The 22,449-nt window shown below is 46.9% G+C and overlaps 1 protein-coding gene and 1 long non-coding RNA gene across 7 annotated transcripts in view; one reads left to right on the forward strand and one right to left on the reverse strand.

Moving 5' to 3' along the window:
- Nucleotides 1–21,968, forward strand: part of LOC140426347 (uncharacterized) — a 68,542-nt gene extending 46,574 nt beyond the window's left edge. Inside the window, exon 2 of the long non-coding RNA XR_011948190.1 lies at nucleotides 20,938–21,968. This is a non-coding gene — a long non-coding RNA (uncharacterized lncRNA). The remainder of the gene's footprint in view (nucleotides 1–20,937) is intronic.
- Nucleotides 1–22,449, reverse strand: part of fggy (FGGY carbohydrate kinase domain containing) — a 554,287-nt gene that overhangs the window by 432,393 nt on the left and 99,445 nt on the right. For all 6 annotated transcript variants that reach the window (XM_072510992.1, XM_072510995.1, XM_072510990.1 and 3 more), the window contains one exon: nucleotides 20,521–20,609. In XM_072510992.1, the coding sequence (XP_072367093.1) occupies nucleotides 20,521–20,609 (89 nt within the window). The remainder of the gene's footprint in view (nucleotides 1–20,520; nucleotides 20,610–22,449) is intronic.

Below are 22,449 nucleotides of genomic sequence, written 5' to 3' on the forward strand. Positions count from 1 at the left end.
GTAGCATTAGACCACGGAAGATCAAGAAGATTGAGGAGCACTGAGTGGGCACTGGTGAGGTCACTATCTGTAGCTATGGGGGACGGCAATCTGTCACAGTAAAATGTTCACTATTAAAAATGTCACACCTCATATATGTGAAGACTCTGTCCCGTCAATCTTCACAGTGGGCCTGCCCGCGCCACGACTCCCTGAGCCTGAGAATTTATTATCATGTTCAGAACTTTGTCGTAGAAATGTCTGTTCATCAATTTGTTACTTGTTCCATGTATCAGTACCATTTTCTGCCCAGGAGCCACAGCTGTGCTGGTCCTCCCACACGTCCCAATCTCACCGGAACCAAATCTTAACATCCACATGCGCTCAAGGTGCAGTTGGACATCCTTGACTTCCAGCCTGCAGTAACGTGCCAATTACATACAACACTCACCACACCAGCGACAAATGCATCAGCAATCTGCAAAAATGCTTCTTCAATGGTGTCATCAGGTAGCCCATTTGGATCAATGTCGCGCACCAGGTCGCGCAGCATCTTCTTTATTGAAACCGGATTGCCTTCTAGACTCCTACATCCCCCTGAGCCCAGTCTTCCAGGACCCGGGTATCTTGGAAAAATTGTCCTTCTTTCCAGCTACAGACAAGGAAGGAAACAGCAACGGCAGCTACAGGGCATCTTCAGCCACTAGCAGTAGCAAGCAGCAAATACAGCCTGCAGCTGTGAAGTGCTCTTGCTACTAACAAGGCCAACTCCTCATTTGAAATAGCATTTAGCTGTGAAGCTAGAGGCTGGTCACAGTTAATGGAATTGAAATAGAATTTCAGGAGAGTAGCCGCAGCAGGGCTCTGTCCTGTTTGGTGGGACACAAGCTGCAGCTGTGGTTACCCATGTTATGAGTCTCCACAATATTAAAGATGGATTGAAGGCCTCAGAGACACAAAGCTCCCCCCCCCCCCCCCCCCTTACCCCCACACAGGGGCGACTCCCGACCTAGAATGTTTCAGCCCCTGACAAAGCCCAACCCCCCGGAGCTACCCCACAACTGTGTTTTGGAGGGAGGTGGGGAGATTAATACAGCACACATTTGGACAAAGATATGAGTGCCACAAATTCTTATTATTAACAAGCAGATTGTAGTCAAATATAGATTGCGTCTGATGTAAGGTAAAGCTATACTTACTGTCATGATATTCAGATAAACATATCATGGTGCAAACACACATACACACTGATAGACAGATCAACGGACCAATCAACACACACGCAACATCACAGCCAAACACCAGTGAGAGCACACGCACTATAAAACGGGGAACACTACAGTTCCCGCTCATTCCAGCAGGAGACAGCTCAGGGCACAGAGCTCACAGCGTGCCACTCAGACATACATCATGTGCTGAGTGCCTCTCTAAGATAGTGTTAGGGCTAGGTCCACAGGTTAACGGGTAAATTACGAACCACAGTCATAAGTTTACAGATGTTGTTATCAAGAGTAATAAAACAGAGTTGTACCATCTACAACCGTGTTGGTTCGTCTGTATAGCGGAACACCCAACACGACACTTACATAAACTAATTATGGCTTCCAGAGTACTTGAAATGCAAAGAGTGCAAATGTTTTCACATAACTGTTGTGATCCAAGCTTTGCACCATGCAAGCGGGTTTCTCAGTGTTAATCGCCTTTATATTTCAAATTTCAAATACATATCCCATTTCATTCTCACATGAGTAAAACAATATGCGTGTCCTGTTATGATACATACTCCACAGATTTTGCCACAAATTCTGTGACCTAGCCATCTGTTCTGATAACGGTCTAAGGCAAAGATCAAGGTGAGGGGCAGGAGGTTTAGGGGGATTTGGGATAAACGTTTTTACGCAGAGGGTGGAGATGGTCTGGAGTGCACAACCTGGGAGGGTGGTAGAGGCGGGTTGTCTCACATTCTTTAAAAAGTACCTGGATGAGCACTTGGCGCGTCATAACATTCAAGGCTTCGGGCCAGGTGCTGGCAAATGGGATTAGGTAGGCAGATCGAATGTCTTTCATGCATCGATGCAGACTCGATGGGCCGAAGAGCCTCTTCTGCACTGTATTAATGTGATTCTGTGAAAGCCAGACAGTTCACCACCTTGGCATTATATATTGCACACCATGATGTGCATTTTGAAAATTAATTTACGTGATTTGGGCGTCCCTAGTTGCCCTTCAGAAGGTGGTGGTGAGTTGCCTTCTTGAACTGCTGCAGTCCTTGAGATGTAAGTACACTCACTGTGCTGTGAGGGAGGGAGTTCCAGGATGTTGCCCAAGCGACAGTGAAGGAACGGTGATATATTTCCAAGTCAGGGTGGTCAGTGACTTGAGGGAAACCTCCAGGTGGTGAGGTTCCTAGGTATCTGCTGCTCTTGCCTTAGATGGTAGTGCTGTGGTTTTGGAAGGTGTTGTCTAAGGAACCTTGGCGAGTTACTGCAGTGCATCTTACAGGTGATAAACAACGTTGTTACTGTTCGTCGGTGGTGGAGAATTTGAATGTTTGCGAAAGGAGCAATCAAGCGGCTGCTCTGTCCTGGATGGTGTCAAGCTTCTTGAGTGTTGTTGGAGATCCACTCATCCAGGCAGGTGGAGAGTATTCTATTACACTCCTGACTTGTGCCATGTAAATGCTTGAGGGGGGGGGGGGTCAGAAGGTGAGTTACTCACCACATTATTCTTAGCAACCTTTGACCTGCCCTGCTAACCACAGTATTAATATGGCTAGTCCAGTTCAGTTTCTGATCAACGGTAACCCCCAGGATGTTGATTGTGGGGGAGTCAGTGATGGCAATGCCATTGAATGTCAAGGGGCGATGGTTAGATCCTCTTTTGTAGGGGATGGTCATTGCCTGCTACTTGTGTGGTATGATTGTAACTTGCCACTTGTCAGCCCAAGCCTGGATATTCTCCAGGTCTTGCTGCATTTGGACATGGACTGCTTCATTATCTGAGGAGTTGCGAATGGTGCTGAACATTGTACAGTCATAGAATCATAGAATTTACAGTGCAGAAGGAGGCCATTTGACTCATCAAGTCTGCACCAGCACTTAGAAAGAGCACCCTACGTAAGCCCACATCTCCACCCTATCCCCGTAACCCAGTAGCCCCACCAACCTTTTTGGTCACCAAGGGCAATTTATCATGGCTAATCCACCTAACCTGCACATTTTTGGACTGTGGCAGGAAACCGGAGCACCCGGAGGAAATCCACGCAGACACGGGGAGAACGTGCAGACTCCGCACAGTCAGTGACCCTGCTGGTAATCGAACCCAGGTCATTTTCAGAGAATTCTGCCCTTGATCTTTGTTTTCGATTCCCTCCATGACTTCAGCCTTCATTATCTCTGAAATCTCTATCAACCCTCCGAGATATCTGTAGCCCACTAAATCTGGCCTCTTTGGCATCTCCAGTTTTTAACAGCTCCAGTATTGGTGTCCAAGCCTTCAGCTTCAGAGGCCCTGAGCTCTGGAATTTCCTCACTAAACTTCTCAACATCTTTACTTCTTTATTTTTTCTTTACAATACTCCTGAAAACATTCTCCTTTGGCTAAGGTTTTGGCATCTTCCCTGAAATCCTCTTTTGTGGCTGAATGTCAAATTTTGATTTTAACTTGCCTATGAAGCACTTTGCGATGATTTACTACTTTAAATATGTTGTACAAATGTAAGGTTTTGTCTCTGTCAAACACGTGAATTGCAAGGAATGCCAACCTGTGGCATATATGGATTCAAACAATGCCATTCTGTCAAGGTCTAGCATGGTGTTGACCACCAGAAGAGTCTAATGCAGATGACTGCAAGATATCGTGGAAGCAGCCTTGATCATTTTGTATTGTGGCAATGCGGACTGCCGCATCTATCTGAAGCAACAAACAGAATGGACACGTGGCTGCTTATCGAAGATGTAACGTTTCTACTGGGTCATGAGGTCACTTTGCCACGATTGGCAAAACCAGGATGACATTGCTGGCTGGATGCTTCTTCATTGATTTGCCTTATCTGCCTTACTCTAAGAGAGGCCAGTTTGGAGCATTCAAATCAACAAAGTGTACCACATTGCAATTTCTGTTGACGTACTCACAATGTTATCTTCCTTTGTCCTCCATTTCTCAGCTTATGCACACACCAGTACATATAGAGGTTACAGACCACAAGGACAACCACATTTGCAGCACTTGAGTACCTATTTAAGTATCAGATTAATTCTGTGTTAGCATCCTCATCTCCATGTCAGAATATCATGGGCTTAAGTACCACAGTGGAACTTGGACACATAATAGGTCCTGATACTTCAGTAGTACTGAGGAAGTCCTGTGCTGTCAATAGTGCCATCTCGGGGGAAACATTGGGGTGAATTTTCAGGCTTCTTATTTGGTGGCACACAACAGTAACACCTCAGAAATGGTGGCAATGACATGCCTCCCTATTGCTGCCAGCACTGTGATCATGGCAATGGTGATCAGTGCAGATGGGAAACTTTCTACCATAGAGATTCAAGTGCCAATGTTCACAACTGTAAATGAAGGCCAGTGCTTCCCACTCTACAGTAAAATATTTATGTTCAGTAACCAACAATGGGCGTGATGAGTAGGTGAGTGGTCATTTGCTCCCTTTAATGTACTGTGAGAGTACAGGTCCAAGCAGGGAGTGGGAATAAACCGGTCCTTTTCAGAGTGGCATGCAGTGACTAGTGGGGTACCGCAGGGTTCAGTACTGGGACCCCAGCTGTTCACAATATACACTAATTGTTTGGCCAAAGGAATTGCATGCAATATCTCCAAATAAGATGGTTGACAGTGTGTGCTGGAAGGAGAATGTAAAGAGGCTGCAGGGTGACTTAGACAGATTGGCTGAGTGGGAATTTGCTTGGCAAATGCAACATAATGTGGGTAAATGTGAGGTTATCCACTTTGGCGGCAAAAACAGGAAGGCAGATTATTATCTGAATGTTGGCAGTTTAGGAAAAGGGGAAGTGCAACGAGACCTGGGTGTCATGGTGGAACAGTTGCTGAAGGTTGGCATGCAGGTACAGCAGGTGGTGAGGAAAGCTAATGCCATGCTGGCCTTCATAGCAAGAGGATTTGAGTATAGGAGTAGGGATGTCTTGCTGCAGTTTTACGGGGCCTTGGTGAGGCCACACCTTGAGTATTGTGTGCAGTTTTGGTGTCCTTGTTTGAGGAAGGACATTCTTGCTATTGAGGGTGTCCAGCGAAAGTTCACCAGACTAATTCCCAGGATGGCAGGACTGACATATGAAGAAAGATTGGATCGACTGGGCTTGTACTCGCTGGAGTTTAGAAGAATGAGAGGGGATCTCATAGGAACATAAAATTCTGATGGGACTGGACAGGCTAGATGCGGGAAGAGTGTTCCCGATGTTGGGAACGTCCAGAATGAAGGATCACGGCCTATGAATAAGGGGTAAGCCATTCAGGACTGAGATGAGGAAGAACTTCTTCCCTCAGAGAGTTGTGACCTTGTGGAATTCTCTAACACAGAAAGCTGTTGGGGCCAGTTCATTGGATATATTCAAGAGGGAGCTTGCGGCTAAAGAGATTAAGGGGTATGGCGAGAAAGCGGGAGAGGGGTACTGAATTTGCTTGATCAGCCATGACCATGCTGAATGGTGGTGCAGGTTTGAAGGGCCGAACGGCCTACTCCTGCACCTATTTTCTATGTTTCTATGTTTCTATACTCATTATTGTACATATTAACTGGGAATAGATTCAGAAGAAGCCAGCGTACTGTAGGGAAACTAATGAACATTACAAAGTATCATGTACATAGCCTTAAACTGTTGACAATCATATTTATTGCTCAACCCTGCCAAGTGTACAGTCACTTGCTGACACCCCCATTGATCTAAATGTCCATCACCATGCATGTACTACTTTCAGCATCCCTGAAATAGCATTTCTGTTGTTGCCAGATAGCACGTCAAGGATAGACACCCTAAGATGAAGAACAGTGTCATTGGTAAGTATGAGTGGAGAAGACATATCTTCTCCAACATGCCCAAGTGGCTGCAGCAGGGTCCTACATAATTGGCTAATTTCTCAGCAATACCCCCTCAAACTCAAAATCCCTGCAGGCATGGGAATTTGTACAGAAATTTTCATTGTAACCTCTTGGAGCGCTTAAGATTAGTTTTATATTGCCTGAAATGCAGAGTAAAGAAAAATCTGGAGAAAACAAGAAGTAATAAAATTAACCAAGGTACAATCCTGAACTGAAGCAACAGTTTTTTAAAAAATGAAACTCAAACACCAGGAAGAGCTTTCCACTCTGACCATTTTGGGATCTGTCCTGGTCTATTTCATAGACAAACCTTGGGGATACTTGAGCCAGCAAGAATTAAAATATTTTTAAAAATCTTAATTATGCTCCCACCTTGTCAACGACAGCAGCTTCAATGTAATTTAGCCACAAAAAAGACAAAAATCAGTGAAGCCAGCAAAACCTGATCTTGTGCATACATCTCTAGCACAGATTGTATAATTTTCCATTACAATTTTCTGCACACAATCTAAACCTTTACATTTGCTTTTGGTAATATTTATTTGTTTTGTACCTTCACACATTTTTTTGCTTTTGGAGATCGGCAAGGAAGTGTTGGAAGGATTAGCAGGCTGATTATTTATCTGTCAAACTGTGTCATGAATGCTCCTTCTGTGACCAACAAGTTCTGAAGTGAGACTTGAATCCAGAGCATCTGGTTCAGACATAGGAGCGCTACCCACTGAACCGCAAAACCTTTCAGACTTTGGCAATAACCTGACTGTAAAAACAGCAATTCTAAATAGAACCAAAAGGATTGAAGAAATGTCAATTGAGATTTTCATTTGGTGATCTGTAACTGAAATATATACCATGTGTGTGCAATAGCTAAATACTTTTAGGGGATTAATGAAGTCAACATCATTGGAGGTAACTTACAAAATATGAGTTAATGGTAGGGACCGCAACTATGAAATTCTCCATCCATGATGGTAAACTGGAGGCATGGGAATTTGTACAGAAATCTTCATTGTAACCTCTTGGGTGTCCATAAGGTTAGTTTTATACTGCATGATCCATTGCTGTGTTCAGATATTGGGTGATTTAAGCTTGTACAACAATGGAATTTGAGACATCTGCCAAGAGATGCTGCATCACGTATGGGTCCATGGGTGTGTTAATGGAGTGTTAAGCACACTGTTCTTCCCAAAGTCCTCTGCCACATTGGTGCTGGACTCCTCCATGCTTCTTGACTTTGTCATTGAACCCATTGTTCTTTGTGAACCTGGGTACCAATTTAGAAGTCTGTGGAGATTGCAACATTTAAGGTTTAGGATGTTTCAATGCTTGCTTCATTGGGTTCCTGCCTAGCAACAAGGGTGGGGCCTCTGCAAATGTTTTGATAGGTCCCTAGATCAGTTCAAGGGGCAGTCAGTTTTGGGGGATTCAGCCAGAAGTATCACAGACACAGGAAAGGTCCCATTAAGTAAGTTGAAATAAGTTAAAAGCCACCCTCCCTGCAATGTTCCAATTTACACTGGACGAGGCTTCCAGCCTTCAATACACACGCAGAGCATTTCTTCAACATCTTTTCAGGTGTTTTATGAAAATTGTACTGCATGAACATTTTACCACTGGTGGAAAGTTATGACGGCCTAAGAAATTTTCCTTTAAATAAGCTAATGTCAGTTCTGCACAGAATTTAATATCTCACTTTTTTTGTGCCCCCAGCATAATTTTGCACAAATTTGTTTTTGACTTGCCTTTTAATAAAAACATAGTGGGCTTTAACAAGCAAAACGTTTTTAGTTTGAATCATTTTAATAAACAATATTTTAGGATAGAAAGCAGACTTAGAGTAGCAGTGTAAAACATAAACAGTCTGTTACTGTTTTCTGACTTGTTTTCCTGCATTTGAATCTTTCTTTTTGGCAGAATTCTCAATAAAGGAAAATAGGTGCCCTAGGAAGAATGCATTGCTGTTCTCAATTTCACTCTTAACTATGAATGTATTAATGGTCAAATATTCTTCGGCTAAATGGAAAAATGAAACTCACCAAATTCTTGTAGAACATCACGTTGTTTTGAATTGGGATAACTAGCTGGTGATGGGAATTTTCAAAACATTAAAACCAAACGAGGTTAGTGCAAAATCTGATTACTATTTTTAATTTAGCCCAGACATTAGGATAAATCCTCTGTATCTGCTGTCCACACATAACCTGACAAATTCCATAGATTTCTTTGAGGAAGTAAAGGAATGCATTGACAAATGAAAGACCATGGATGATTCATTTTTATAGATTTTTTGAAAGGTGCTTGATAAAATGGCTCGCAGAAGGAAGTCACCAATTTGACATTGTGAATGACTGCTAAATCATCAGAAACCAAGCAGATCTGGGGGGTTTCTCTTCAGTGGGCAATCCACTGGAGTTATATCGTCGCAGCTCCCAGAAATATGGGTCTCTATGATTCTGTTAAATATATCTCTAATATAGTGCATCCATAGCACAAACACTGCTCTTAATTGAAGGATAAAAGGTTGATTGAATGAAATTGTGCTTCCAATGCAGAGCTTTATGCATCAGTAGCTCACATCTGTAAACTGAAGTCCCATTCCACAAAGTTTAAATATTCAACAGAAAACTATGGGGATCAAATACCTGGATGTCTTTCTTTGTTGGTGAAATGTTATTTTGTACACTAATCAGTGCATACTTTGAGCTTGGAGGTCGGTCTACTCAAGCGCTCTGAGCGTGTAATTGTACCAGTTGGCTGTGCTGGAGATGCACAGGGTTCTTTTTTGTGGATGCTGGCCACTACAGTTCGGGCAGGGTGTGTTCTGTACCAAGAACACTTCTGTTTCCCTCCTTAATTCTTTGCTGCTTCTCTCCAACCGCTGATTTAGCACGTAGAGATTAATGGCTGATTCTAATGTGAGGTTCCTTTCGAGCAACTGCTTGCGCACAGCATCGCTGTATATTCCACACACTATAGTGGTGTTGAAGACATTTCTGTCCAAGCTGACATTTTTTACTGGCGTGCATATCTGTTTGAATTTTTTTTAACAGCACCACTTCCTCCGCTTGGAAAACAAAGACTTTTCAACTGCCTCTGGGCACACTCAGTTCAACAGTGTGTACCTTCTTCGATTTATCAGAGACAAACATAACAGAAGATGCACCATTCTTTTTTAAATTTCTTCCAGTTGCCCGCGATATTCTCATGGAAGATAAGCAGATTGATGCGGTGAAGTCCTTGTGCCATCTTGGCCAACAATGTAGAGTTGCTGGGTGTATGGAAATGATGAACAAGGACTAACGACTCATAATGGTTTACAGAGTTCTTTAGCAGCTCCTACATGCTGAGTGCATGGCTATGCCAGGGAGAACTCCCATCCTACCGATACATCACTTCCTGTGTACAGGTTATCACAATATATACATGTACAGAGTCTACAGTTAGGACTATGTAATTTCATAATTTCAGGTCTTATATCTGCCATTCTCAGAGAGGTTGATATGGAGAATGGAAACATTGGCACTGGTATGGGTACCCCTTAATGGTTGAGGGTAAAGCAAATCATTGTGCAGAGACAGCTTTGCTTTGCTGCTCAGTGTGCTACACCCAAGAGTGATTGACACGGACAGTGGGTGAGGGTGTGGGGGGGATGCACCATCAGGAGAGTGCGGCATATATTGAACAATAAACACCCTTGTGCACAACCAATAGGAAGCCTCGGTCACTTTCTTCCACAATGCATTGCCGCATGCAGGTGATGTGTGTGAGCGAGCACTCAGCAGACAGGCAGAGGTCAGACTATGGCATAGATTGAGGAGCACATCACCCAGCTCTCTGCGAGTTATCATCAACCACCTGCCCTCAACAGTGACCCGCTGACAGAGCCCAGCACCCTGGAGTGATGTGACACACACCATGGGAGGGTGGGAAATGGGGGTGGCAGGTGGGTAAGAATGCGACGATGGACCATGCCACGTCCGAGATGAATCGAGCCAGTAATAATAATAATCGCTTATTGTCACAAGTAGGCTTCAATGAAGTTACTGTGTATACGGGTCTCCCAGGCCCTCAGGGATTGCCAGGCCCTCATGGCTACTGCCTGTCCTGCAGCCTTCGCTGGGCCTCAGGTTCCGCTCCGGCCTCATCCTCCAGCCCCTGCTAGTCCGGCACCTCACATCATCCTGGTTCCTGTCCCCCTCCTCCTCCGAGGTGGCCACATGTTCCTTGCCACCAACCTCCAGCTCGTTGCCCTGCTGCTGTGCCAGGTTGTGAAGGACACCGCAGACCACAACAAAGAGGGCGAACCTCTGGGCGGTGTGCTGGAGTGCAGCTCCAAGCGGTGTACTGGAGTGTAGCTCCGGAGCGGTCGAGGCATCGGAACCGCATCTTGAGGAGTCCGATGCATCGCTCAATGACAGTCCAGGTGGCCACATGGGCATCGTTGTAGCGGGTCTCCACTTCAGCCTCTGGCCTCCGTACTGGCATCATTAGCCAGGTCCTCAGCGGTTATCACTTATCCCCCAAGAGCCAGCCAGCCATCCTGAGGTGTTCCTCGAAGAGGGCAGGGATGACTGACTGCCCAGGATGTAGCTGTCGTGCACACTCCCCGGGTAGCGGGCACACATGTGCATTATCTGCATCTGGTGGTCGCACACGAACTGTATGTTCAGCGAGTGGAACCCCTTTCGGTTAACATAGGGCACCCCCAGATGGCCCAGTGAGCGCAGGACAACATGCGTGGCATCTATGACTCTCTGGATTAGGGGCATCCCGGCGATGGTGGAGAAACCTGCTGCCCGCGCATCCTGTGGGCCTGGTCCATGTCAAAAATGATAAAGCCTTCCGCCCGGGTTTACAGGGCATTCGTGACCTGCCGGATGCACCTGTGGGCTGTGACCTGTGAGATACCACACAGGTCCCCACTCAAGCCCTGGAATGATCCCGTGGCATAAATGTTCAGGGCTGCAGTGACCTTGAAGGCCACTGGAAGCTGCCTTGAGCATCTGCAGACACTGCTGCCGCCTTCTCCAGTGTCTGGCTGTATCGCGTAGCACCAGCATCACGAGGGCAACTTTTGCGTACAATATTCTTGCCATAGCGTTCAATTTCTGTAAGGAATTGGGAGAGGGTGTTAGACCAACAAATAGTGGTGGCTCCCACCTCGGGACCCTCTATTCCCCCATTGATTCCCCCACCACCACCCTACTCAGAACGCCCTCCCCATGTACCCGAGGCGGCAGCGGGCCCCCCTCACCAGGCCCCAGACCCTGTAACCTGGACACCTGCTCACAACACCACTCAGACCGGGTGCTGGCATCCTCCCCGTGGCACTCACCCACCCTCCAGCTGTGAACATGTCGATGGAGCTGTGCCCCATCCCCTGGGTGTTCGGATGTTGGCTGCTGCATGTGTGGTGTTGCCTCCCGCAGTGTTCAGGTATACTGTCCAGGCATCACGGTCTGTTTGGGATGCCAGGCAATGATTCTCGCATGCTACGTGGCCCAGCCACCCAATGAAAGAGCATTGGAGTGAGACAAATTAGGTAGCTCTTACAAAAAGTCAGAACTGATACAATGAGCTGAATTACTTTTTTCTGTGCTGTATAATTGTACGAAATGGGTTAGCACCTAGATCTGATACTACCCCAGTTGAGAGATACAAAACCAGTAGCAACTTAGTCAAGTATGCCTCAACAAATTATTTCAATTGATGTGGGGCTTAGAAAAGTTCCCCTCAGGATTCAAAGATGCTTCAATTGTCTACTGCTACATGGTAAAGGGAAATTGTTTTATCTGTGATAATCACTGGGGAATCTTTTAGCTTGTTATTGCTAGAAAGAGCCTCGTGAGTGTGATGTTCAACCACTGTATTGAACAAATTGCTGAAAAATACTACCGGTCACCGTGACAATGGTGATATTATATTTATATAGCACCTTTAACCTATAAAAACTCCACAGAGGTGAAAGCAAAAAATAGATGCCAATCAAAAGCTTGATGAGAGGTGGGATTTAAAGTGGGTCAGGTTACGACCCAGCAACGTATCATGGAGGTCACAGATGTCAGGTGGCATACATGGCTGATCTTTATGTCGTATGGCTGTGTTGCACAAGCAGCTCATTGATATTACGCAAAGGTATATAGTTTGGCTGGAAGGCATGCCTCAGAAGGCATTAACAGACTTGTACCATCTCACTCAGGAAAACCTCCACACAACATTGTACTGCAGTGTCATTGGCCAAATTCACGGTGACTGTCAATTTTTATCTATTGGGCTCCGTTCTCGCAATAGGGGACATATGGGGCATAGTTCTCCTGCCGCGTTGCGCTCAAGCAAGAGAATCTCGCGCGAGGCCGCCAGCAAGCCTTCCGACAGCCCTCTGCGCCAAGTGGGATTCGCTGAGGTCCCGCAAGGTGTCGGAGATGGAACTCCGCCCCAAATGCACGTGGCCAAATGCCGCTCCCGAAAGTAGGTCATAAACCTACCTACGACCTACCTGCCCGTGGTCCACCGGTCTCCCTCGATTCTCTGGCCTCCCCAGGGAGGCTGCAGCCAGGCGCCGATCAGTGCTGGTCCACACAAATGTTGACCAGGCAGAATAGCAAACAGGAGCCTCCCAGGCCATCACAGACCCCTGGGGGGGTCAGGATAAATGCAGGGTGGCCCCCTTACCCTCCCCCTGGAGCAAGGGCATTTTGGCACTGCCCAGCTGGCACCTTGGTACTGCCACCTGCCACTACCAAGGTGCATGGATGGCACTGCCAAGCTAGCAGGAGTACTGCCTGGGTGCCAGGGTGACAGTGCAAGGGTGCCCATGTGCCAAGATGGCACTGCCAAGGGCCAGGAGGCGACAGGGGGCCATGCCCAGGAAATGAGGGTGAAGTGGGTTTTGAAGGGTGTGGGAATGCACAGCAGGTAAGTAGGGGCCTCTGGGAGGTTAGGAGGGGGGGGGGGGGGGGTTAAGGGTGAGGGTCCTGGAAGGGAAGCGGTGCTTTAAGGGGGCTTGGCTGGGCCTGAAGAGGGAGGACCTAGGAACCCCATAGCGGGTATCCTCACTTGGGAGGTGTGGGGTGTCATAATATACACACAGGTATATGATGGTGCATAGACAGGCAGTGATTGACACACAGGATGACCAGTGAACACACAGAACATAGCAGCCAATCACCAGACAGGACACGACCACTATAAAGTCAGAGGGCACTAGTTTTCCCGCTCTCTGGGGATCCAGCCTCTGAGACAGTCAGAGCCCGTGAGCAGCAACTTGAACATACACCATGTGATCGTAAGATAGCCTGGTCAGGTTAGCCTCAGGTCTCCAGTCAAGTCAGCATAGTGTCAACCCACAGTTAAAGTATGTATGATAGTTAAGAGTTCAATAAAATCGAGTTGCATTTCTTCAAGTGTTGGAAGCCTGTCTCTCTCACTGCTGCAGTAAATGTAGTCCTCGCAGACCCGGCATACCCAACACATCATGGGGTATTGTCCATATGTGTGGGGGATGTGGAGGACCCACAAGCTCACTTAGAGTTCGGGACACCCTTTCAAAATGACGGCCCGATCTTTGAGTTCAGCTCCTGAGTGCTAAAAAAATTCTGAATGTGGGCTAGCCAGTTAGTCACTTTTTTGGACCTTGATGAGTTTCTAAGTGTCATTGAATAGCGGTGGGGACCTCACCGGCAGAGCCGGCGGGAACTCTCTGAAAAACCCGCCACAAATTAACTTAGAAATTTTGGGGGAGAATCACACCCATGCAATGTCAATCAGATTTCTGGCTGTATCAAGGAGGTTAAAGATCAGGGGCGTCATTCTCCGACCCCCGCCGGGTCGGAGAATGGCCGTTGGCCGCCGTGAATCCCGCCCCCGCCCCCGCCGAAGTCTCCGGTACCGGAGATTGGGCGGGGGCGGGAATCGGGCCGCGCCGGTTGGCGGGACCCCGCGCTCAATTCTCCGGCCCAGATGGGCCGAAGTCCCGCCCAGAAATTGCCTGTCCCGCCGGCGTAAATCAAACCTGGTATTTACCGGCGGGACCAGGCGGCGTGGGCGGGCTCCGGGGTCCTGGGGGGGTGCCCCCATGGTGGCCTGGCCCGCGATTGGGGCCCACCGATCCGCGGGCGGGCCTGTGCCGTGGGGGCACTCTTTCCCTTCCGCCTCCGCCACGGCCTCCACCATGGAGGAGGCGGAAGGGACTCTCCCCACTGCGCATGCGCGGGAAACTGACAGCGGCCGCTGATGCTCCCACTCATGCGTCGCATTTCCACGCCAGCTGGCAGGGCAACAAACGCCATTTCCGCCAGCTGGCGGGGCGGAAATCCCTCCGGCGTCGGCCTAGCCCCTCAATGTTGGGGCTCGGCACCCAAAGATGCGGAGCATTCCGCACCTTTGGGCCGGCGCGATGCCCGTCTGATTGGCGCCGTCTTTGGCGCCAGTCGGCGGACATCGCGCCGTTGGGGGAGAATTTCGCCCCAGTTATTCAGAAGACTAATGGCGTGAACCCTTGCACCAGTAACCAACGGCAGCAATTGTGCAAAGACTGGCAGAATACCTGGCACTCCAGTAAGTCATCAGCTGCAGCAATGTTGTCATTGAAGTCCCTGTGTCATATATTAAGTAAAAAGGAAGGTTTTTATTGTCTCAATATAGGCATTGTACTTGACCATCAGCAAGTAATCATGCAAGTCAACACCTACTTCCGCAGCAACCCTGATGACACCTTCAATTTAAAGCAATAATTAATGCACTGAATTGGGAGATTGGAAGAATGCCATTAAGATGGCAAAATGCTGATCTAGACAATTAGGGCATTTTGCATTTATGACCCAATGAAAAACAGAAGCAAATTGCGAACTGAAATTTTGAACTTGCATTTATGTAGCACCTTTCATATCCTCAATGTCTTCAAGAAGTTTAAAAATAGCTTTTAAAATGTAGTCACTTTTGTCTCAGTTTTGCCAGGAAGTGCTGCACCCAGTTTACACACTTCAATATCCCACAATGTCAATGACCAATGATTCTGTTTTTCGGAGGTATTGATCAGTAAACAAGCAGCTTTGCACATGTACTACTTTGATTACAGGTAAAATTTGGCTGTTTTAGATACAGGCAATTAGTGTTGCTCCTTTATCATTCGTTGATGTGACGTGTGGGAGAGGAAAGCTACATTTGACCTCACAGACAGGCAAACAATATTATCTTGAGTAAACAAGCAAGAGTGCTTTTTTTCCCCAGAATCTTTTAGCAACCCACAGTTAACACATGAACAGCAGGCTAACGATGATTCTTAGGCTTTACTTAATTTTTAGTGAAAATCAGTACAGCATGCACCTAACTGCAATACGACATGTAAACGTTTAATTCTTTTGGAGGACTCCTGCTGTGCCAGTTGTTATGGGAACCTGGGAAAGAGGAACCACCGGGATCCACCCGGCGGACCTGTCAAACATGAGTAGTGATCGCCTTACTGACTGACCCATCCCTCCCACTGACCACATGTCCATTCTCCTGCAGGACCTCCAGCCGACGGCAACAGCCCATCCAGGATGGCCGCCTCTCCTGACTCCAAGGAGTGGGCAGCACGGTAGCATTGTGGATAGCACAATTGCTTCACAGCTCCAGGGTCCCAGGTTCGATTCCTGACTTGGGACACTGTCTGTGCGGAGTCTGCCTTTCCTCCCCGTGTGTGCGTGGGTTTCCTCCGGGTGCTCCGGTTTCCTCCCACAGTCCAAAGATGTGCGGGTTAGGTGGATTGGCCATACTAAATTGCCCATAGTGTCCAAAATTGCCCTTAGTGTTGGGTGGGGCTACTGGGTTATGGGGATAGGGTGGAGGTGTGGACCTTGTGTAGGGTGCTCTTTCCAAGAGCCGGTGCAGACTCGATGGGCCGCATGGCCTCCTTCTGCACTGTAAATTCTATGATCTAAGGAGAACACCTCGGAGGAGAGCTCCGAAGATGCCACATAATAGTCGCGGCACAGCTGTCAGCCCCACACTCCACCAGCGCAGATCTCGGTGAGATATGTCTGTGGACAGGCTCCGGGGCACCATCTGGTGGACATCACACTGCTGCTGATATACATCAGGTGAAGGCAGGAATCCCAGGCGAGACAGCAATCAGAGGTCCGCTGGATCCCAGGACCCAGCTGGGTCCCAACCTGATGCTGAGCCTCTGGAAGTGGGTTACCTGGAGCTGATGGAGACGATAGGGAGTGGCTGAAACATTCTGAGGGAGATGTCAGTGTCATTCCAGCTGCTCCATAGCCACTTGGAAGAGTCCCAGAGGCTACGGACGCAGGGGATGACGCCGGCAATGAGTGGCACCGAGGTCAACGCTGCTAGGGTGGCGGCCGCATTGGAGAGCCTGGTGCACGATATCGGCACCATGAGTGAAGGTGTCAAAGGTGTCATGCAGTCGGTGACGGCCATGGCTGAGCTTCTCGGCAGAATGTCCGACTCACTGGGGGATGTCACCCAGTACCAGGCTGACCTTGATGAGGTTCTGCGTGACATGTTCCGCTCTCAGATGGGCATGGGCGAGACGCTGCGGAGCTTGTCCCAGTCACAGGTGGGCATGGCTGAAGCACTGCAAAGCATGTGCCAGTCACTGAGGAGCATCGCTGAGGGAGTCGACACCATGGTGCCAGGGATGGTAGGGCCAGACGATGTAGGGGCAGCCGGGGCTCAAAATAGCTGCCCCTCTGTCCCAAGGTGAACCCCAGGGCTCTGTGCGCACAGATCGGTAGGATCATTGGCTGGGTGCCATTGCGGACCTGTCCCATTGAGTGGCCACTAGCCCTCCCCCCCCACCCGAGTTCCACCCCTCTGATGAGGCCGCGTCTCACAGGCAGCACACGGGACAGGGCAGCACAGCTGTGCATGTGCCACCGACAAGTGAGCCGGAGCTCTCTGACCCCAGAGGACACCTGCCAGGGGCATCGGGGGCCATGGGACGAGGTAAGCAGCTGGCTGCCTCCACCTCAGATGTACATCCTGGGGAAACACCAAGACGTAGTGGACCCTTTACCCATCTCTGCAGGCAATTCCCCCCGTGGCACTCACCCAGCCTCCAGTCAAGGACATCTCCCCGGATCTGTGTATCATTCCCTGAGCGTTTGGATGTTGGCTGCTGCGTGTGCGGTGTTGCCTCCTGCAGTGTTCAGGCACAATGTCCAGGCATCAATGTGTGAATGGAATGCTGGACAATGACCCCCACATGCTACATGGCCCACCCAGCCAAGGGAATCCACTTGGCTTGCGTCAAGTGCTCCCTTACCCACGATTGCCAATTCCTATTAGTGATAGCCTTCAACCGTGAAGCCAGAGTCCTCAGCTCTCGCTATTTACCTCACGGGAGGGTGGGGGTTATGGGTGAATGGTGTGGCAGGCAGGCAGGGGCAAGGGTTGCCCCTGGAATGAGGTTGGGAACCAGGGGTTTGCATGGTGCTGCCGCGAGCGATTGCCCCCCCAGTTGCCCCCCCCACGCCTTCCCCCCACCCTCCTATGGTGGCCCACCCCTGCGGAGGGTCACCCACCCCCCACTGAGCACTGAGGTGGCAAGCCCAGCACACTCGGGCTCTTTGCCTGTGAACAAAGATCATCTCCCTGGCTCACCACTGAAGCCCTTCTGCCAGGATCACGTTTTTCAAAAAGTGTACTAATCAGTGCCAGCGTGAGGACTTGCTGGGGAGGCCGATGAATCACGGGAGGCTGTTGAATATGGGGTCGCTCTCATTGATTGTATGGAAATGGGGCTTAAGTGGTCATAATTGGTTTCTCGCCACACTACGGCGAGAGCGCAATTTCGCCCACGGGATCGGACTGGCTGCATCACAAACTGTTTGGCGCCTGGTGCGGATCTCTTTTTTGGCTTCTCCCGCTATTTACCGGCCTCGTTACACTTGAGAGCGAGTGTAATGAGGCTGGAAGATCATGCCATGGTGTGAATTCGGACCATTTTCAGCCAAATTTAATAGATGGGGAACACAAGGATCAGACTTAGATTTCAGGTGACTTAGTTGTGTTATTTTATGGTTTGGACGTGCATTTTTAGTTTTCTAAAATATATGTGAATTTTTCCTCATTCCCAAAATAAGTGTAACTTCTGCAATAACCACACAATTTCACAGCAACCACATATTAATGGGGCAGTTAACAGTGACAATGAAGCAACTCCTCGATAGATCAGAAGTCAATACTGGGACTTATTGTAGCAGACATGCTAACCTCACAAGTCGAAAACTAAGAGTGGTCATAAAGCCTTAATCTCAATGAGCACAGATGGCATCATAACTACAAGAGTGAAACTTGGGCAGTTTCTACTGCGATCTGAAAAGCAAAATGGGATTAACATACTGTAATCACTCCTTGTTCCTCATTTTTTGTAATATATTTTCTATTTCTTTCTCTTTTTGGCTTAAGTGGTGTCAATGTGATTACCGCCACCAGCAAGTTCTGTGTCAGTGATTATAATGCTCATTTTAAGGAAATAACAATACCAGTACATATAATACAATAATGCTATCAGTACACATGGACGTCATCTTATGCGTTATATATACCTTGAGTGCAATACCTCCAATTCTGGCTCTTGCACATCCCAGATTGTAATCACTCCACCAGCTAAAGTTCTAACTTTGAATTTCCCTCCCAAACCTCTCCACAGCTCCACCTCACTTTCCTCTTTTAGGACACGTCTTCGAAACTACTTCTGTGACCAACCCTAATATCTCATTATATGGCTCTGTGTCAAACATTCCTTGATAAATCATCTGTGAAACACCTTGGATGTTTTACCATGTTAAAGGTACGATATAAATGTAAGTTGTTACTTGAGAAAGAAAGAATTGGCATTCCTATAGTTCATTCCACAATTTCAGGGTATTCTCCAGCACTTTATTGGCAACAAAATGATTTTGAAATGTGGTCATCATTATAAGGTAGGAAACCCAGCAGCTAATTTGCAATTAGCAAGGTCCCACAAACAATTTGGTAATAACCCGATAATCTGTTTTAGTGCTGTTGGTTGAAGGTTAGAAATTGGCCAGGGTCCCATGGGGAACTCCCCTGCTCTTTTTCAAATATTGGGATAGGATCTTGTACATATACCTGATAAGCCAGAAGGAGGATTGGTTTAACATCCCAGCCACAAGTTGACACCTCTGCCAGCGCAGCACTTCCTCACCACTAGACTGCATTGTCAACTTAGATTTGTTCTTAAAATACTGGAATTGTACAGACTTTAATTTACATTCAGGTTTATTTGCTTTCATGAAAAAAGTTGCTTTTAAGCAATGATAATATAATGGAGTTTGCAGCAACAAAGAATTCATGCTGCCTCACGGCTCCAAGGTCCCAGGTTTGATTCAGACTCTGGGTCACTGCCCGTGTGGAGTTTGCACATTCTCCTCGTGTTTGCGTGGGTTTCGCCCCCACAACCCAAAGATGTGCAGGGTAGGTGGATTGGCCACACTAAATTGCCCCTTAATTGGAAACAATTGATTGGGTACGCTAAATTTATTTTAAAAAACAACAAAAAATCCATGTATGTTGTTATTGATTAAAGTCCTCGGGCGAAATTCTCCTACCCGCCCCGCCACATTTCTGCCCCGACCGGCCGGCGGGAGTCTCCGTAACACCGGCCGGTCAATGGGGTTTCCCATTGTGGGGCAGCCCCACGCCGTCGGGAAACCCCCGGGCGCCGGCAAAATGGAGACTCCCGCCGGCGGGGAATGACGCCCCTCATCTCAGCTTCTTGTTCCTAAAATTCTTTCAAACAATACTCTATATAGTACTTGTGTGCAACAACTGAATACCTAAAAATCACTTGTTTCACTTTTGTTCAAACCGACTTTTGTGCCAGTTACTATTTAGTTTTCTCAGAAGATAACATTACAAATGGTGCCAACTATCGTTTGCACTCATCTTCCCATCAATAAACCACTTCATCGTAAGTCTGTGCACAACAGCTCACAGAATCACACACGTTCACTCCTTGAGATCATTTTCTTGAAATAGAAAACTGCATATGTCTCTCATATTTCACGTTAAACGATTATTTTACTTAGAGTGCAGACACACTTGAGTCATGCCAGGCAGTGGAAATGGGGAGTTAACAAATGTCAGCCAAGAGAACAGCAACGCTCTTTCATATTATGTGTCCAATCCACAATATCACCTGCAAAACTCGGCCCTCACCCCATGTGAGCATTTACGAAGACTGTCTCATCAAACAGCCTTTACTCTGTCAAACTCAGGCACATTGTCCAGGTTTAGTTTGTCCTTTTAAGCACCAAGATGATCTCATCTTCTGGCTCAGTATCAGAAGGTTCAATGGAAGTTTGCCAAAACTGCATCTGCAACCCCCCCACCCCACACCCTGCAACCATTTTGGCATGGTTTACGTCTCCCAGAAGACTCCCACTGCAGTAATGAACAGTCCTTATTGCAGCAATACCAGACTTTATGTAAATAAATACCTTGTAGTTGCACCTGTGGCTTTCCAAGATAGAAAATCAGGGAGATCAAAGAAATGGCCAGCTTTTTCCCAGCAAATGTCTCGAAGTTTCTAGCAAATTCAAAGAAACACAGTTAACAATTCCAAAAACCAGCAAATATCCTTTTCATGTGGTATTTACAAGATATTTTGTTCCTTTAAGTGTCACTGTAATTTATAACTGTAAATTGTAATGTTGCAGAACATTTAAAACACATTGATCACCATTTTTTTAAAGTCACAAATAAATTAATCTGCTTTCAAAGCTGTGGTTATTTGTTCACACAGTAGTTCACAAATAAAATCTAAATCACAATTCATATCCTAAAATAATGTTTTCATTTTCAAAAGAATGCATTGTTTTGAAAAAAATATAATATGTTGCTTTGAATCCCTACAGTGTAGGAGACCATTCAACCCATCGAGTCAACACTGACCTCCGAAAGAGCCCACACTGTAACCCCAAAACCCAACCGAAACATTTCGACACAAAGGGACAATTCAGCACGGCCAATCTACCTAGCCTCCACACCTTTGGACTGTGGGAGGAAACCGGAGCACCCAGAGGAAACCCATGCAGACATGGGGAGAGCGTACACACAGACAGTCATCCAAGGCTGGAACTGAACCCGGGTCCCTGGCACTGTGAGGCAGCAGTGCTAACCACTGTGCCAACGTGCCGACATTAAGTTAAGTGAGTTGCATTTTTGAATGTTTTTCTGCAAAGTCCTCCGACTCCGAGTGATGTTATTCCACAATGAAAATTGTGATGGGGACTGAGGTAACCTGGAATGCCCGTGATCATCCTGAGTGGAAACAATTCAGCAGTGGAAGAACTGTCTTCTTTTTATTCATTCATGGGAGGTGGGCCTCAGTGGCTTGGGCAGCCTTTATTGCCTAGCCCTCTGCTAGAATGTCCTATTGCCATGCAAAATTCCCAGTTTAAAAGACAGATTACAGACCTGTTCTTAACCTCCACCGAAACTGCACCTTCCATACACAGTGGCTGAAATGCATAAAAGGAAGCCTACTGACTAACACCCAACATGCTTCCAAGCCAGTACTTTAGAGCTGGAAATACAGAACGTGATACATTTGCCCACAGTGACACTACACAATGCTCCAACATAATTTATAATAATGCAAACAGCAGAAACATCTGTTCATCAGAAACTACAATTGAATCCAAAGATGAGAATGGTTTCTCAGCTTCCCTTTTGACTGTTTCAACATCCAAAAGGGTAACATTCCAGTAATTGCTTTATAATCTGCCAGTGAAAGCTTTAACATGTTTCTAACTGCAATGCAATGGTGGTGTCATTTTGCCCATCCAAGAGGAAAGAATGGTTGAAAGTAAAAAGAGCACACATGTTTCTTTGAGAAGAAATTTTAAATCTAATTACTTCCAAATAAAATTTTAATTTTAATGAACACATTGAGAGAAGTGTTATTTTTCAAATAAATTTAGAGTACCCAATTAATTTTTTTTCCAATTAAGGGGCAATTTAGCGTGACCAATCCACTGACCCTGCACATATTTCGGTTGTGGGGTCAAAACACGCAAACATGGGGAGAATGTGCAAACTCCACACAGACAGTGGAGAGAAGTGTTATTTGACTCAACTACATTGCTGTGGACCTGCAGTCACATGTAGGCCAGAGCTGGTAAGGATGGCAGATTTCCTTCCCTTAAGGACATTAGTAAACCAGATTTTTTTTTGTTAAATGACAATTGATAATGGATTCATGGTCATCATTAGACTTTTAATCCAAAATTTTTATTGAATTTTAAATTTGAATGCGAGTTCCCAGAGAATTACCCTGGGTCTCTGCATTACTAGTGCAGTGACAATACCGCTATGTCATTGCCTCCCCCACTGATGGTCACTGACCATCATACTACTGGCTTGGC

Source organism: Scyliorhinus torazame, chromosome 7, assembly GCF_047496885.1.
Source record: "Scyliorhinus torazame isolate Kashiwa2021f chromosome 7, sScyTor2.1, whole genome shotgun sequence".
NCBI lineage: Eukaryota > Metazoa > Chordata > Chondrichthyes > Carcharhiniformes > Scyliorhinidae > Scyliorhinus > Scyliorhinus torazame.